This window comes from Mastomys coucha, unplaced genomic scaffold (assembly GCF_008632895.1).
Source record: "Mastomys coucha isolate ucsf_1 unplaced genomic scaffold, UCSF_Mcou_1 pScaffold9, whole genome shotgun sequence".
Taxonomy (NCBI): Eukaryota; Metazoa; Chordata; class Mammalia; order Rodentia; family Muridae; genus Mastomys; species Mastomys coucha.
Genome location: NW_022196915.1, coordinates 7,462,734 through 7,479,816, shown reverse-complemented (window position 1 = coordinate 7,479,816; position 17,083 = coordinate 7,462,734). Strand labels below are relative to the sequence as shown.

The 17,083-nt window shown below is 50.5% G+C and overlaps 1 protein-coding gene across 8 annotated transcripts; it reads right to left on the bottom strand.

Annotated features, from left to right (window-relative positions):
• Positions 1–36: 36 nt before the first annotated feature.
• Zswim8 (zinc finger SWIM-type containing 8) lies at positions 37–15,818 on the bottom strand. Of its 8 annotated transcripts, none has more exons than XM_031361960.1 (27): positions 15,303–15,818; positions 12,393–12,546; positions 12,056–12,150; positions 11,535–11,707; positions 11,267–11,374; positions 11,050–11,131; positions 10,806–10,926; positions 10,248–10,449; positions 9,921–10,096; positions 8,858–9,543; positions 8,559–8,755; positions 7,534–7,665; positions 7,217–7,396; positions 6,936–7,119; positions 6,604–6,702; positions 5,642–5,766; positions 4,967–5,207; positions 4,713–4,871; positions 4,405–4,633; positions 3,961–4,253; positions 3,596–3,819; positions 2,001–2,489; positions 1,609–1,792; positions 1,342–1,518; positions 1,089–1,208; positions 644–754; positions 37–514 (listed from the first exon to the last, which is right to left on the bottom strand). In XM_031361960.1, exons 1-27 carry the CDS (start codon positions 15,508–15,510, stop codon positions 54–56), a joined length of 5,610 nt encoding a protein of 1,869 aa, XP_031217820.1. In that variant the 5' UTR covers positions 15,511–15,818; the 3' UTR covers positions 37–53. The 8 variants fall into 8 exon arrangements, with proteins under 8 accessions (XP_031217820.1, XP_031217824.1, XP_031217816.1 ...); XM_031361964.1 differs by having other exon boundaries at positions 644–822; positions 1,633–1,792; positions 15,303–15,801; XM_031361956.1 differs by having other exon boundaries at positions 8,559–9,543.
• Positions 15,819–17,083: the final 1,265 nt, after the last annotated feature.

Sequence of the window (17,083 nt, the reverse complement as noted above, 5' to 3'; positions counted from 1 at the left end):
TCTTCTACACAAGGAAGAAAGCAAAGACCCAGAAAATAGAGTAAAAAAGGAGTTTATATATTTATAAATGCCAAATAAATACCAGAGGCCACCCAACGCCCTCTCCCAGACAAAGCTGTCTCCCCCAACCCTAGGCTTCTAAGGTCTGAGACATCTTGGCCCCAAGCTACAGCCCAAGAGCAGCTGCCAGTCTGGGCTACAGGGGAATTGAGTGGGGTTGATCTGTGCAGCCAAGAGTCCCGCGGCCCTCTGTGTGAGGCCCCACAGCCACAGGCCTGTGTCCCTAAACAGGGCCCTACAGGGGCCAGACTCAGGGGGAGAAGGTGGTTATCTCTAGAGAGACCCGCTGCCATAGCTCCTTGGTCTGTTTGCTGCGCTTGAGGTTCTGTAGGATGTCGTTGAACTGCATCATGCCCATGGGTGTCAGGCAGAAGGCGCTGCGGGCACTGCGGATCGCATTCACAAAGTCGTCGTAGTCGGCAGGGGTCAGGTGAATTAGGCGGTGATGTATGTACTGCAGGGTGGGTTGGTGGGCTATCAGCACAAAGCACACACAATGGGGCCCACCTCCCTTACATGCTGAGGGTCTGGTCCAGCTGCTCGGGAGGTATCCCACCCTTCTCCATACTTCCTGAATTATCACCTGCATGTATGCCTGCTGACAGCGCTGCACCAGTTGGTGGAAGGCTGGGGCTCGAAGGTGGTTGTGGGCATGAATGGGGTTCAGCCGCTGCAGCGTCTCCATGACGATCTCCTGCAGCACAAACGGGCTCAGCACCCCCTTGGCTGCCCCCACACAGAACTGGTGCACGTAGTTCACTCCTGGGGGGCAGGGGAGGGGCATGAGACGGGGGTGGCCACCTCTGCCCTAGGGTCCCACTTATATATCTCAGCTCTGGCCTGACAGAGAACCACCCTCCATCCCAGGAGCTGAGGTAACCCTCCATACTGCCCCTCCCACCCCCCGCGCTCGCACACATACCCGACCAAGGCCTCAACTCTGAGCAAGAGCTAGGAAGGAGGTCTGGGATAGGAAGGTAAGGGAAGCAGGTCGGGGGAACAATGGTCCTGGGGAGAGGAGGTGTTACCCAGCTTTGCTGCCAGCCCCAGCAACCATTTGACATCATCAGTGTAAGGGGGGGAGCGGGAGAAGTTGTTGGGGTGATCATTGTGTGCCCGGCGACCTAGCATCTCCAGTGCCAGCATCCCTAGGAAACACAGATGGGCACACGATAGGATATATCCTTCACCTTCTCCCCCATCCTGGTACCTGACCCATAGTAAACAAATGAAGAGCCCCTCACTCAGCTCTAGGTGGGAATACAGAAAGGGACTTCTTACCAACACGGTAAGCAGCATGCAGGTGGTGCAGGCTGTGTGGATTGACTGGTTGACTGTGCGTCTCCTCTTCGGGTGGTGGAAAACCTCCGCTTACCAGAGGGCTGGGCTGCGTGGTCAGAGCAGGCAGTGAGGCACCCTGGATGGCTGGAAATGTGGATGCTGGATGGACACTGCTCACTGAGGTAGATGGAAAGCCATGTGAGAGAAGAGGTACAGAGGAAATGCCCGCCCTACCTCCCATGTCCAGTGCTCCTCCCCTCCATTCACCTGCTCCCTGTCCCCGAAACTCACAAGCCACACTGGTGGGCAGTGGGAGCCCTGGCTCTGTGTGGTAAGGATGGACTGTGATGGGAGCCATGGAAGGGACAGGGAAAGAAACAGCAGTGGCAGCAAGCGAGGGAGGAGTCACTGAGTAAGGGTATTGTGCCCCCAGGAATGCAGGATGCACACCCTATAGTAGATGGGAAAGGAGAGCAGATACTAAGTCTTGTTAGGTAACAAATGGGCATTCCTACATTTCTTACTTAGTTGCCTTGGTCTCCCATTTCCTACCACCTTACCAGGGCTCCTGGACAGCCCTAGACAGCCCTAGTACACACCCAAAGTACTCCAACCCCTATGAACTAGTGCCCCACACCATCAGTAAACACCAGTCTCACCTGTGGGTATGCAGAGCTGGGCACAGGGAAGACGGCAGGCCGGGGCATATGAGGCATAGGGTGGGCAGGGTGAGCTGGGTGGGTGAGGTACTGAGGGCTGCAGGGCAAGTGGGGCTGGAGAGCAGTATAGGGGTGCAGGCCAGGGGAATGACCATGCCCCAGTCCTGGACCTGGATATAAACTGGATCCCACTGAGATGACTGGAACCACTGTGGCTGCTGCTGTCACTGCTGCTGCAGCCACTGTAACAGGTTCAGTCCCTGGGGCACCCCTTCCCTCAGGGAGTACCCGCCCAGCCTCCCCAGCAGCCCTCATCCCACTGCCACTACAGCTTGTAGCCCCTTCACGGGCTGTGGACGAGCCGCCTGCTGTTTCCTCATAAAGCCAGAACCACTGATGAGCAACCTCAAACAGCACTTCAGGGTATACGCCCCCACCCTTGGCTGCCTCTTCCACTGCCATGCAGGCCTTCTCCAACATCAGGTTATCCTGGAAAGGAGCACAGGGCGTTAGGTGGAGAGGCCTTAGGGGCATCAGAGGTCAAAGTCACTGACTGTCTCACTGACTTTAACAGTAGTGAGAACTTCACACAGGCACCGGACAAGCAATTGTTCCGTTTCACACACCCAAAGCTCATCATTTCTCTAAATCCATTCTCAGGAATCATCTTGTGCCCTAAGTAGTAAGCCTCTATTCCTCTATTTGCTTGTGTGTGTGATGGGAATAATCCTAGCTTTAGGATTATAACAGAATAGAATACAACACATAGTATATGAATAGAATAGGATGAATGTAAAAATGTGAATTCATATTATTAGGCTGAGAATAATAATTTGAAAATAAAACACTAAAATTAGAAATTTTTTGAACAGCAAGGCTCATTGATACCTCAAGAGGAAAATACCATGAACTATGCTTCCATGCACAAAAGGGCTGGAGACTATGAGTCAGTTGGTTGCCTAGCCTGCATGAGGCCCTGGATCCAATTCCTCTGCATGCATGCATGCATACATACATAGGAGAGAAAGAGGCCAAGAGACACAAGATTACCTCTAGGATGTATGTGTGTGTAAAATACAAATTTCATAACTAGTTTTGGGTCCCGTCCCCAAGATCACTCAGGTTTAAGAAAATACTCTGAAAACCTAAAATCCAAAATAACTTCTAATCTTGAACCTAACAGATAACCTGTAATATGTGAAATGTTACAATGAGAGAAAAAAATTAGATTTTTCATAAACTCCCACATTGGGGGAATCAATAGAGGGTCCCTAAACCCCAAATAATAGCATGTCCCAGCTACTCAGAAAGCTGAAGCAGAATTGTAAGTTCAAGCCCCGCATAGGCAACTTAGACCTCTTGGAAGGAAGAAAGGGAGGGAGAGAGGTAGAGAAGGAGGCCTGACAACTTGAGTTTGATTCCTAGGACCCACATGGTATAAGGAGAGAACAAACTTGGACAAGCTGTCCTCTGATCTCCACACACACTGTGATACATACCCCACCCCATCATGTACACACAAACAAATACATTTTTTAGAGGGAAAATGTTGGGTAAAGTTCCCCCATGCCCAGAAGGCTGAAAGCAGGAAATACCTGTTCCTTGCATTGCACCAAGGCTCGCTGGATTTCATTGGGGTTCAGTGCATGGGCATGAGGCAGGCAGCTTAGAGCCAGCTCTGCCGCTGCCCTCACCATGTTGGAGTCTCGTGCCCGTGACGCTCTGTCAGCCAGCGATGCAACTTCAGGGGGTGTCAGGTGCCCATCCCAGCATTCTACCAGTATAGTCAAGGCTGCACTGCCTATCTCCATCGCCTGCCCTTAAGGGAAAAGAACAAGGAGCAAAGTGGGCACCACTGAACGTCAGGGGATGAGATCTTTCATCAGATCAGCAATGTCACAAAGACAAGACCCTTCCTAGTCACCTCCATCCTGTATGCAAATCATGACATTGGATTTACCTGTAATCCAGGATACATGGGAAGAATAGGTACGAGAGAGCCAGTTAGGAGAAACAAAGTTATGCAGGCCTAGGGCATAAAGCCCAATCTCAAAGGCGCAAAGATGCAGATTGCGGTGAGGACCCTGGTGGCCTCCTGAGGAAGATGGATGTGTAAAGATGGAGGTGCTGCTGTTGCCCCCTGCCTTGATCAGAACTGTCTTCGCCAATTCGAAGTAGAAGTGTGCAGCTGCCTCTGACGGCTGATTGGGTACGTGGGGGGCATGACTCTCAGGGCGGCGGCCTTTGTAACACCTGACAAAGCAGTATGGTATGGTCAGGGTTGGAGTCCCTTCAGAATGGAGTCCAAACAGGTTAGGTGGGACCAGGGTAAGTAAGGCCGTTAGGTGACAACAGTGGGGCCACACTAGGAGGATGGGCTAGATGGGTATTTCTCCCTACTGACCTGCCAACTTCAACAGTCTTTGCCCGGGCCCCTCCACTGGCACTAGCCCGGCGGCTTCCACTGGAGGATGAGGAGCCCAGAGAGTCTGAGGAAGAGCTGCTAATGCTGTCACTGTCTTGTCCTCGACCCCACGAGGTAGGGGCCCAGCCCCCTCGAAGTGGCCTTCGGCTTAAAGTAGGAGAGCTGTCCGATGTGGTTTCAGGGGCACTGCTGTCAATGCTGGCCATGCCTAGCAACCCCAAAATGAAGTCAGTCTCCAGCCTTTCAGGACTAGCCTTCCCTCCATGCCATCCCATAGGCTGCTGTACCTGTGTGTTTCTTTTTGGGCCGCCCTGGGGAGCCCCAACCTCGACCATTATAGCCTCCACGACTGCCGAGTGCTAGGCGGCTAGGAACCTTCCCCTCCGCCCGTGGAGTCAAAGCTGCCTCAGGTGGGAGACCTTCACATGGGGAATGTGGAGAGCTTTCTGAGGTGAAAATAGAACACTGGAATGAGCCCAGGAAAAGGCACAACCTGACTGTACCACCCACCCACCTGCCCTACCCAGTTCTTCCACCTCACCAGGCACATTCTTCTCTGTAAAGCCCTCAGTGGGACCTGGCCCAGCCCCTGCCACATTCCCTGGCTGAGCAGGCCCAGCAGAGCTTGAAGTCAATGGCTGCAAGGCCCCAGGAGCAGATGGGGCCCCATGCTTTGAGGGAGATCTCTGGTTGGCTGTGGCTGGCCGGCTGGATGAGTAGAAAGAACTCAGGGTCTGTGGCTTATGTGTCTGGCTTTCTCGGTCCAAGAGTTTGTCTAGGATCTGGAGAAGAGACAAGCAGTAACATGATGTCCTTTATTTCCTGAATTCTGTTATCTTCCTTTTTTCTTGAAGCAGCCTAATGCTACCTCCTCAGGAAGTCTTCCCCAGTTGTAACTACAGGATAACCTCCCAGCTTACATGTCTTGGAATCTTCCATAACACTTACCTGAGGACTGAACATACTGATATTCAATAAATATTGAAATAAATGACTGATTGACTTTATGCTCTCTGCTTCTCTTCTTCCACCTCATGCCCAAGCATACCTATAAGAACCATTGGTCTCTTGTTCTTTATGAGAAGTCTCCAGAATTCTCTACTCACCTCCTACACACAGGCCAGTACTTTGGTCACTGTACTGGAAACTTCTGAGAAAGACTGTGACATTTTGCTCACACGCTGCCTGGCAAAAATCCAGTATCTCAGTCCCTTACCTTCTTGAGCTTGGCCTGGTCGTCCTTGTAAGTGATCATGAGTGCTAAGGCCAGGTCACCCTTCTCCCGACGTGTGCCTTCACATAGGAGGGGATGTTCTGCCTCACTCACTGTTGTCTTCATGCCTGTGAGGAAGGGCCTCTTGGGGATTAGTATTTATAGCTCCAAAGACACCAAAAACATAAAAGCCAAGGCCAGCTGCCAGTTGATGAGAAAAAAGTCCTCACTGCTTACATCCAACCTTTTCAAAACCTTTGTAACCTGTTCTATTCTACTGGAGTTAAAGGTGTGTCTTACATACCTAGGCACATCTAACTTCTTGTTTGATTGCTTGCTTTTGTTGTTGTTGATGATGATGGTTTTGAGGCTAGATCCCATGTAGCACAGGCTGGCCTCAAACTTGCTATGTAGCCAAGTATGAAAATGAACTCTGGATCCTTCTGCCTCCACCTCCCAAGTACTGGGATTGTAGGTATAACCATCATATCTGGTCTTAGAACTGAGTGTGTTCCTGACAATTTCCTGTCTACAGCTCCCTGATCTTTTAGCCGACATTACGTAGTTGGTCACTTCCCTGAGACTTTTCTTTAAATTTTTGATTTGCTGTCCTTTAAACACCCACCACATGTAACACACATTTAAGTTTTATTTATTTTTATGTATGTATGTGTTTTGTTTACATGCATGTATATACCATGTATTTGATGTGCCCATGGAAGCCAGAAGAGGGCACTGCATCCCTCGGAAAATGGAATTACTTATAGTTAGCCATCCTGTGGGTCCTGGGAACTGACCGGGATCCTTTAGAAAAGCAGTAAGTGTGAGCATCTCCAGCCCCTCTCTAGATACTGACTGTGTAATAAGTGGTGACCAGTTGGTTCCCACATGTCATCTTGACTTTCCCAACACAGCTAGCTTGAAGGAGGCTTTGCTCATAAACATGCCCAAGACAAGACACATACCCAAGGCAGCAACTGCTGCTTCAAATCCTAGCTCCTCATCTCCAGGCATCTCATTAGTCCAGTTTCGACTTGGGGGCCGGGAACCCGTGAGAGAAACCACTAGATGAAAATTGGGTGAAGTCAAGCAAACCAAAGTATCTCAGGAAAAATTGCAAAGGAATCCAAGACCTTCATAATCCAAGACCTACCCAGGAAGCTGCCTGGTGGGTCCTAAAGATGACTCTAACAGAGTCTTAGTTTTCCTTAAAAAACAAAACAACAACAAAACCCTACCCTATTTCCTCCCCCCCCATCCCCGCTCCAAGTTCTCCACTTACTGTAGGGCGTTATACCTGGAGCACAGAGAACATCAAAGATGAAACTGGCCAACATGAGGGGCAAGACAGGCCGATAGTCACACAGTGTGCCCTCCCGAAGTTCTTCTGCCCGGCACCGAATGGTACTCATTTCACTGGGACCCCGAGGGATCTTCTTGAGCAGAGCAGCTACCTCAGATTCCTGATATGCCAACTTGACCTGAGCACACAGGAAGGAACTCAGACCTCCTCCTATACCTCAATGGAGATCGAGGTATAAGACTCTGAAAAGATTAAGGATAAGGTGAACCTCTGACCTCCAAGGCCTTGGTTGAAGCAGGAGGCCGCTGTAGCTCCAACGCAAACATGCCAACTCGGAAGGCCAGGTTGTGGTGCTCAGGGCGCTCACTAAGCACTGTCAACAGGAAGGCTGCTTTGGTCAGAGTGTTGGTAGCTACCCAGGTCTGACGGCTTGTGGATACCTTGTTTTTCTTGCCCTAAATGGGAAGTGCAAAGAGTTGGACAAATGAGACTGTTTTGCCTCAGTGGAGATAGAAGGAAGCTCTCACTTGGGGCAGGGAATAGGAACAGGGTAAGTAGGGCCCGGAAAGTAGAGGAAGGAGGTCTCTCTCACCTTGGCAGGGGGCGGCTCTACCTTGAGGTCAGGTGGGTTGGCTAGCAGGTCCTGGGCAAGCTCCACAGTAAGGCGGGAGGCCTCATTGCTGTAGCCATGGGCATGCAGGGCCTCAGCGCAGGCAAATAACACCTACAGGACATAGGACCGCAAGATTGAAGGCCTTCACTTGGAGAACATTATACTTGATTACATAGCACAATATTTCTAAAGCACTGGTTACAGGCACCACTATCATTCAACATGACATGATAACAAGTATTGCTGAAAAAGGCCAAAAGAGGGGGTAAATGGATAGGGTGGCTCATAGGGATTTGTGACAGAACACTGCTACTCTTATCTGTGAAAGGGGGGGGTCATCTCAGGTACAGTAGGCTAGGAAAGCCAGCAGAGGCTGTGGGGAGCTAAGAGACTTCTAAGAAGACAAAGTCTGATTTATTTGAGCCAGGGTCTCACTGTGTAACTCAAGCTGGCCTTCAACTTGAAATTCTCCTACATCTAACCTCCAGAGTGTTGGGATAAGAGGCATCTGCTACCACACCTGGCAGGGAGGGATTCTGAGTTCAACAATCTTGTGCCCCTATCTCTCAGAACTTTAAGGTCTCTAAGAGCTAACCAAGCCTAGTGAGATTATTCCAGGCAGGAAGGTCAATCTGTACCTAAGTATGTAGGCAAGAGGGAGCATAGCAAGCTCCAGGAATAAGTGAAGTACGTAGAGGATGAAAGACAAAGTCATATAACACTGGAGAGGCTGGCAAAGATCAGACAGAGTGGAGCCCACAGGCCATGCCAAGGACACTTTTACTCTGAGGTCAGCAAGCAACCACTGAGGACTCTGAAGTAGCACACTGACACAATATCTGAGAAATATCCAGGAGAGAGGGACCGCAGATCAGGAGGTTAGGATGCCCTACAGAATATAAAGTCATGCTAATAAGCTGGGCACTTCTAGCCAGAGCCATGGGGCCCCTCTTAGTCATTTGAAAAGAACACCCCACAGTCCCTCTCTTCTTCAGTCCCCTCACCTCCATTCGGCTCTCCTGTTCCAGTGGCTTCAAACCAGCAAACAGGTCATGCTCCTCCCCAGCCCCGCCCTCAGCCTTCTCCTCCTCGCCTCCAGCCCCATCCTGGGCATTCAGGTAATATGCCTGGTAGTCATCATCCTCCTCTCCAACTGCAGGGGCTGCTTCTTTGGTTTTGTGTAGCCCACTGCCACTGTCGTCTGTGGAAGGGAGGTCATCTCGGATGCAGACCTCCCCAGGCAGCAGACCAGGGTGGCTTGCAGAGGCTATGGGAGGCTCAGGCCCTTCTGAGAAGTACACACCAGCATCTTCCTCATAAGTATCTGGGGGCTCGGGAAGGAAGGTGGAAGGTCCTCTGGAGCCAACCGAGGGAGGACAGGGTGGAGGGCTCTCAGGGAATCCACCAAAGGTGCTAGCCTCTGCACCCAGGGCCAGGCTGCTGTCATCCAGGCTCATTTCCGCCAAGTCTGGTTCCAGGGAGCTGTCTTCACTGCTTAGCCGTCGTTTGCTCCCACTGCTTGCTGAGCTCTTGCCCCCGCTGCCAGTCCCACCCAGTACCTTAGCTTTGCCCCCACTTGGACCCATCTTATGCAGAGCCTTATCTCCTCCTTCGGCAGAGAGGCGGCGAGGACCTCGCTGTGAGGAAACCCCCTCACCCAATCCTTTGCGCTTGGCCCCAGGTTCCTTGGGCCTCACAGCTGGCTCAGTAGGAAGAGGTCGGGGCCGGGACTCTTCCAGGCCCCCAGATCTCGAGGCTCCTGGCCTAGCAGGCAGGGCCCGGGCCCAGCACAGGGCTAGCTTCCGGTCAGTGCCACTGTAGGTAACACCAGGGAGGGGGTAAGCTTCCTCCCAGTTAAAGTAGCAGGCCTCCACAGCGGGCCGGAAGCCAGGGAAGAGCCTCTCTAGGGTCTTCTTGTGCTGTCCCCGCTTGACATTCTCAATCACCTTCAGTTGCCACTGACGCAGCTGTGCACACAGTTCCCGGCGGCTGTGGGAACAAAGGGCAGGAGGCTGTTAGAGGGATGACAAGCAGTCTGTACTGAGAGTGGAAAGGAGATAAAACAGGAATTCTCCCTCAAAGAAAGGCATAAACAAGGAGCACAGTGGGGAGGGGCTGCTCTTTTTGAGCCAGCACCATACGATATCAGTCCAACAGTCATGTATTTTGGAAAGTGAGTCCTTTTTAGGGAAGGGGAAGAAAAATCCTGTTAGAAACAGGACTCACAAACCTCTAGTAATAACACCAGTGCTCAGCGCTTCCCATTCCCCTAGATGAGAGAAACCCCTATACTCAAGCAGATTGTTCAGTGTGCAGGCTGTTCTTGGCTGTCCTTATCAGAATATAGTAATCCTGGGAAGACTCACCGCTGAGGGCTAAGGGCAGGGTCCAGCACAGCCAGCCTCCAGAGGGTAACCATCTCGTCACACATACTTGCACATGCATGGGCTGCTACCTCTGATTGCCCATTGCTACGGCCTGTGTGACCACTGGCACTGCTGTGTGAAGCTGAGGTGCGTACACTATACCACCAGCCTGTTATCTGGAGGCAAAGAGAGATGGAAGGTATACAAAAGCTCAGAAAAATCTAAAAAGCCCTTACCCTTCTCTATGTTCCTGTCAGAAAAAAGAGAATAAGATGAGAGAGGGAAAGAAGGAACTACCACACCAGCTCCCCAATCCTCAAGTGTTACCTGTTCATAGGTGAGGCACTGGTCAGTGAGTATTTCTAGCAAGGGGGCAGCATTGCTGTCCCTTCGCTTGAACATCTCTCGAACAATGCTAAGCAGGTTCCAGACACCCTCAGGCTCTCGACCCCTCAGAGGCCGCAGCAGACATGCCCATTCAGCAGCAGCAGGAGGTTCCGTGGAAGAGAGATACATAGAGTTTACATCACTGTAAAAGGAACAGAGAAGAAATTGACTAAGGTGGGGCTGCTGAACAAAAGAGGAAAAAACAGCAGGGCTTTGACCTAAAGGGGGTCCTGACCCAGAGTAGAGGGGGAAAGACAGCTGTGACAAAATTCTTCTTCAGTTTTCTCTGCATCTGTGGCAATATGATCAGCCAAAGGAAGAAAAATAACTCTGACTCTACCCAGGAAACCACTGACTGAACAAGGTTATCATCAACCACAGAGTCATCACTGATGTCCATGTGCAGGTACCATGCCAGTGCAGTGATGAGAAGGAAGGAAAGATTACCAGTGGCCTAAGGAAGGTAACTACTCACCACAGATTTAGTATGCAATTTACCTGAAGACCACAGGGGAAGGGCCACAGAACTTGTGCAGTGTCTTCTTTATGTTGTCAGTGAGTGTTGATTCATCCAAATACCAAGTGCTCTGGTCTGAAGCTGAGGGCCCTGCTGTAGGGTCTGGGGATGACAGGCAATCAGTCACCTATTGATAAGGACCCAGATTCACCTAACAACATGGTGCCTTTCAGAAGTGATCCCCTGGACTAGCAGGTTGCTTGCTTTCCTTCTCAATACACTCACCTGGAGCTCCACATACTGTATTGATGGCTGTTGACTGGGAGGAAAGGAGTTCATCTAGAAGACGCTGGGCTGTAGGGAGAATCTGAGGGGGAAAGAACAAAGGCAGAGAGAACAAGGCACAGATGAATCCAAAGAGGCCAGTGTGAAACAAGAAGGCTGAGAAGAAGCCTGAGGCGAAGCCTGAAAGCCAGCAGTGAGATGTCCCAACCTCACCCACCTGCTGAGGGAGCTCACTGATAAGATACTGAGCAAATTTTTGAAGCTGGTCCCTTTGTAGCCGAGACAGGGACTCTGAGACTGGAGCCCGCAGGCAGACTGCAGATGCCTGAAGGAGCAAACAACCATCTGAGAAAAGGTTTTGGAGCTGAAGCTGGGGAGAGATGGGCAGAGGGGAGGCAAAGGGGCTCACATTGTGGCCAGGCATGCAGCAGAGAAAGGGGGAATGGAGCGTAGGATAGGGCCAGGATAAATTGGGAGGGCCTCACGTTGTGAATGCGGAAGAGACAAAGTGCCACGACATGGGTGCACCATTTGGCCCCAGCCCCACAGGTACAGCTACAGGAAGTGACCCGGCAGCGGTCAAACATCACAGCTACATTGTAGGCCCCTTTGGGAGGGACCATCTGTGGTGGCACCACTGTAGCACTCAGATGGAATCCTAGGGAGAAATAAGGGCAAGATCAGAAGTAGCTGCCAAGAAAGAAGTCTCTGCTCTCCTCCCTGGACCCATACTGAATTATACAATTCACTCCACATGAGTTTTTGTTTCCTTTCTGGTTTTTGTTTTTTGTTGCTGTTGTTTTTAAAGACAGGGTCTCAGTATAACCTTGGCTGTCTTAGAATTCACTATGGAGACCAGGCTGGCCTCAAACTAGTAAGAGATCCACCAGCCTCTGCCTCCTAAGTGCTAGGATTAAATACATGTGCAACCTTGCCCGGCCACAAAGGTTCTTAATCTTCACAGTGATGGGAGGAAAGGTCATTACCGGCATGCTGGAACCCTTACCTATCTGCAGTGGGTCTTTCACAGCCCTCATTCGGAACAGCTGATCCCCTCGCTGGAACTCATCCGCACTGCCATTGGCTAGGCATGAATACAGACTGGGGGAAGAAGAAGACTAGGCCACAACCCAGCAAATAACCTTTCACAGACACTGAGAGACCACCATGTTCTAGGCAACTCTCTCTGATAGCACTCCTCAGGAGAAAGCCCGGCACTTCCCCGCCTCCCTTATCTTCCTCTTAGCAGTTCCAACTACAGTATCTCTTTGTTCTGCAGAAAGCCCAGCAGCCAGTGTTGAGATCTTAGAACTCCATTCCCATTATCAGTACTCTGAACTCACCGAATGTCTTCTTCATTCTCAGGGAAGCTCCAAAAAGCAATTCGGAGTTGGAGTTGTTCTGGCACTGGAGGATAAACTTTCTCCACCACTTCAAATGGGATGTGAAATGCCACCTGCTTTGCTGACAGCTCCACCAATGGGATTACCAATCCATCTTCCAAAACACAGATTGGGATGGTGGAAGAGAAAGGGCCAGATTGTTTTGCAATAATTACTTGGAACCAGTGCCACATCCTGGGCACTGTGCGCGCATGCACACACACACCTTCTTCTTGGAAATATATATATATATATATAAAATATTTTTGTTTGTTTGTTTGCTTTTTTGTTTTTGTTCTGCAAGACAGGGTTTCTCTGTGTATACCTAGCTGTCCTGGAACTCACTCTGTAGACCAGGCTAGCCTCGAACTCAAGAGATCACCCTGCCTCTGCCTCCCAAGTGCTGGGACAAAAGGCATGTGCTATGACACCCAGCTATATTTTTAAGTTTAAATTTCTTTTTTTTTTTAGTTTTTTTTTTTTTTCGAGTAGCCCTGGCTGTCCTGGAACTCACTCTGTAGACCAGGCTGGCCTCAAAATCAGAAATCCGCCTGCCTCTGCCTCCCAAGTGCTGGGATTATAGGCGTGTGCCACCACCGCCCGGCTAAATTTTATATTTTTATTATGTGTCTTTGTGTGAATTTATGCATGTGAGTATAGGAGCCCATGGAGTCCAGAAGAATGTCAGATCCCCTGGAGCTGGAGTTACAGGTGGTTGTCAGCCATCCCACATGGGTGCTGGGAATTGAATGAGGCATGATGAAAGAGCAACAAGCATTCAACCCCCTTCTTGTCAGAGTATAATGACCCTTAAAACTCCTTTTGGGAGAGGGGAGACAGGCATTCTCCAGCCACACAGTCCAGTGGCCAACCATGGAGATTCTAGGAAACTTCTGGCCAGATAGCTGTGTTCTAGGACTCGAGTAGGTGCTCCATCTACTCACAGGCCTCAGAATCAAATTTCCCACATTCTCCATTTAGATTCCTATTGCACTGCACTGTCTCTTTAGCACTCTCTTCTGTTTGCCTTTTAACTTATCACCTTTTCTCTAAATAACTGTAGACCCCCCACTAAGGAAGGGGGGATGAGTCAGAACTCAGAGCAATTAGGGACCTCATGAAGCAAAGAGCCTACAAGGCCCACACAGGCTGACTTCTCATCCTCGAAGCCAGGGAGAGCTAATTATCCCAGGGCACCTGGCTGTTGCTCCTGAAATCCCTTGGAAGGGGAAGGAGTTAGCACTCGAGGCTTTTCTCCACTATTTTAACAAAAAGTATTAATGATATAACAGACTGGAGATCTCACAGCAAACAGCTACATTAGAAGACTAATTTAAAAAAATATCACAGAACAGAAAAGAACCTTTACAAACAACAGCAACCTTTTTAAGAGCAAGCAACTGAAGGTGGCTGAGGAGGGCATGGGGGAGAAATGGTATATTCAGGGCAGATGTGCAGGTTGTCGAGGGAGGGTCAAGACCTTTCCAAGCTGTACAGCCAGATTCTCTCAAGAGGATAGCAGTCAGGGAGGGAAGAAAGAGGGAAAAGATCTTAACCTATGCCGGACTGCATCAATATGCTGAAAATCTTTACCACCATGCTTTTAGTTACTTCCCCCAAAGTGAGACAATCCACTTTCTCACACATAAAAGAAGGAGGGAGATCACAAAAGATTCACACTGAAGCTGCTTGTGGTCTGCACATGTTTGTGTACATACACATACAGACAAATGCTCTCTCTCCCAACAGAAGCTGAATATTACACTCCTAGAAAGTGGCATAGGCAAATTCCTCTGTATCCTAAAGGGGCATCAGAAATCTCTGCAGCTTGCAGAACAGGTCTTTTGGAATGGCCTAGCTAGAACACATACATTAATCCTTTCAACTACTGAAGAAAGCCAGCTTCCACTGAGGCCCAGGACAAAAACTGCCTTGGGCAGAGTTGGGGAAAGATGTGATGATTCCTAAGCCTGTGAGGCTTCTTTCGTCTTCAGTCTCCTTTCTACCTCCTCCAATTCATAGCACTAATACATGACTTCATTTGAAGACCAAGAATGAAGGAAACACAAAGGAAAGGTGCTTCACGAGGAGAGCCCCAAGATAACAGCTGGCCCTCCTCAGACCTCAGATACGGATGGACGGATGGACGTGCAAGGTTCCCACCCACTGGTCCCAGTTTTTACTTCTAGCAGACGCCAGGGGTCTGGTTTAACCCTATGTATGGATTATAACATCTCCTCTCACAGGCAAGTTCACTTCCACTTTCCTCTTGGTGGAATACTTTCTTGGTGCAGCTTATGAGGAGAGATCAACATCCTGGAAGCAAAGCAACCAATGCACCATCCATCCCATAGAGTGACACACCTCAAGTGGTCACTTTTTCACAATCCACGACTAACCACATTCTCTTCTGCCTACTTCTGGTTTACTAAAGGCCAAACTCCGTTAAGCATTCTTAAAACAGAGAAGGGATATTCTCCTATATTCGGTCTCTACGGCGTAAAGGAATAACAAAAGATCTTTCTGGCCAAGCCAGGATGTCCTTTGCCACAACCCAAGCTTATGTGAACGCGCGCGAATGGGCGTACTCATTCTCTCTCTCTCTGATTCTCATTCTCATATTCTCTCTCTCCTCCCTCCCTCTCTCTCTGTTTCTCTCTCCTTCCCCTCCCTTCCTCCTCTCTTTCTCTCCCCCCCACCTCACCCCCGCTCTGCTGTTAAGATGTCACCCCATCCCTGGAAGGCAGAGAAGCGAGTCCTGAAGTCTGCTCTAAGCCTGGGACAGCTCCCGGTCCGGACAGCTCCCAAGCAAGGCCCAAGCGGGACCAGCTTGCTCCCCTCCCCCTCGCAGCCGTCCCCGCTCATCCTCACCTCGCGTTCTGGTACCGCCACTGCCACCTCCACCACCGCCTCCAGTGGGGGAGTTGGGCCCCGCTGACTGTTTGCGCCATCCTCGCCAGTTCTGGCAAAGGCTCTCGGCCTCGGAAATGAACGAACAGAGTGAATCCTCCTCAAAGCGGTCGGAATCCTCAAACGAGAAGCGCTCGCCGTCCTCCCACTCCGCGAACATCAGCTCCATGGGGCCCGCACCCCCCGGGGCCGGGTCTCCCCCCGCGGATCCGGGGCCTGGGCCGCCGGCCGGGGACTGAGGGGAGGCCCGGGGCCTGAGGGGCGAGCCGGGGCTGGGGGTGGCCGGGGCGCTCAGGGCGGCCGTGCCGGGCAAGGATCTCGGGCCTGGGAGGGACACCGGGCCGGGCCTCACCCAACAGCGAGGTGCGAACAGGGATTGTGGCCAGTCTGCGAGACTCGAGGCCGGGACGAAGCGCTGGGCGGCCAGGGCCTCTAGGCGGCTGCGGCGCCGCCTCCCCCATCAGCTGATCCGAACTTCCGGCCGCGCCGGCCATCACTACTTCCGCCCTCGCGTGCTCCAGGACTGGACCGCGTACGGGCGGGTGTAGGGGACACGTGTGTGCATTGCCTGCAGTTTTCTCGAGCCCACCCTCACGCACAGTTCCCAAAGGTATAGGAAAAGGCTACAGGTTCCAGCAATTACTTGGTACCCATAGTGTCCCCAAAGAAGAAGCAGCCACTGTTCACGTCGAGAATCGCTGGCTGTCAGGGGGCCGTGCAGTGACCATTGGATAGGTTATTGTCACTCTTCGGGATAGGCCGAGGCCGCATTGCCTTCTGGGAGTTGCAGTCCAAAGCCTATAATCCAGCCACTTTAGCGTCTAAAGGGGAGCGCCAGGAAAGAAAGCATTTGATTTCAGGAAATGGATGTCCTTTTCCTCCGTACTGCTTTTGAATCTGGGGATTTTTAATCTGCGAGTGTGCGTGTGCGCGAGCGATGAAGGCCTTTTAACAGTATAGTGAAGTCTATGCTTGCCTTCTACCTTGCCTGATTGTTTATGAATTACACATCAATTAGGTTTAAATACAATTATCGAGACTTATAAAACAAACGTGTAACATAGAACTGCTTATTTTTCATTAAACGCCAAGATTGGCAGGGTATTTAACTCTTACATTTTTGGTTGTGAGCCCAGGCTTTATTGGCTGAGCCACCTCTCCAGCCTCGGCAGGATATTTTTAATTGATGTTTGCCTAGCATTTACAAGGCCCTGGTTTCTATCACACACACATACACACACACACACACACACACACACACACACGCACACATCCCAGCCCCCTTGATTATTTTCTATGGACACTGATGCTACTGTCAAATTGTTTTGTATAACCCTGACTGGGATGCTAAATTTCAGCTGTGGCTAGATATATTTCTCCTCATCCCAGTTCACAGACTTATTAGGCTAATGGGAATCTACTGACCCTCCTTATCTAAAGTATCCATAAACTGAATTTCTTCATATAACTAAAGACCCAGCTTGCAGAACCAGGCAGTTATAGTGGAATACACGACTATGGGGGAAATATAGCTACTGAGAAATAAGGAGGAAAAACTCCTCTTCACTGTAGTAATTATCACACTAGACCATGGAGAATTCTCATTTCTATACCACATTAATACTATCAGCTATCACATTAATACTATCACATTAATACTATCAAGAAAAGGCTAACTTAGCCGGGCGGTGGTGGCGCACGCCTTTAATCCTAGCACTTGGGAGGCGGAGGCAGGCGGATTT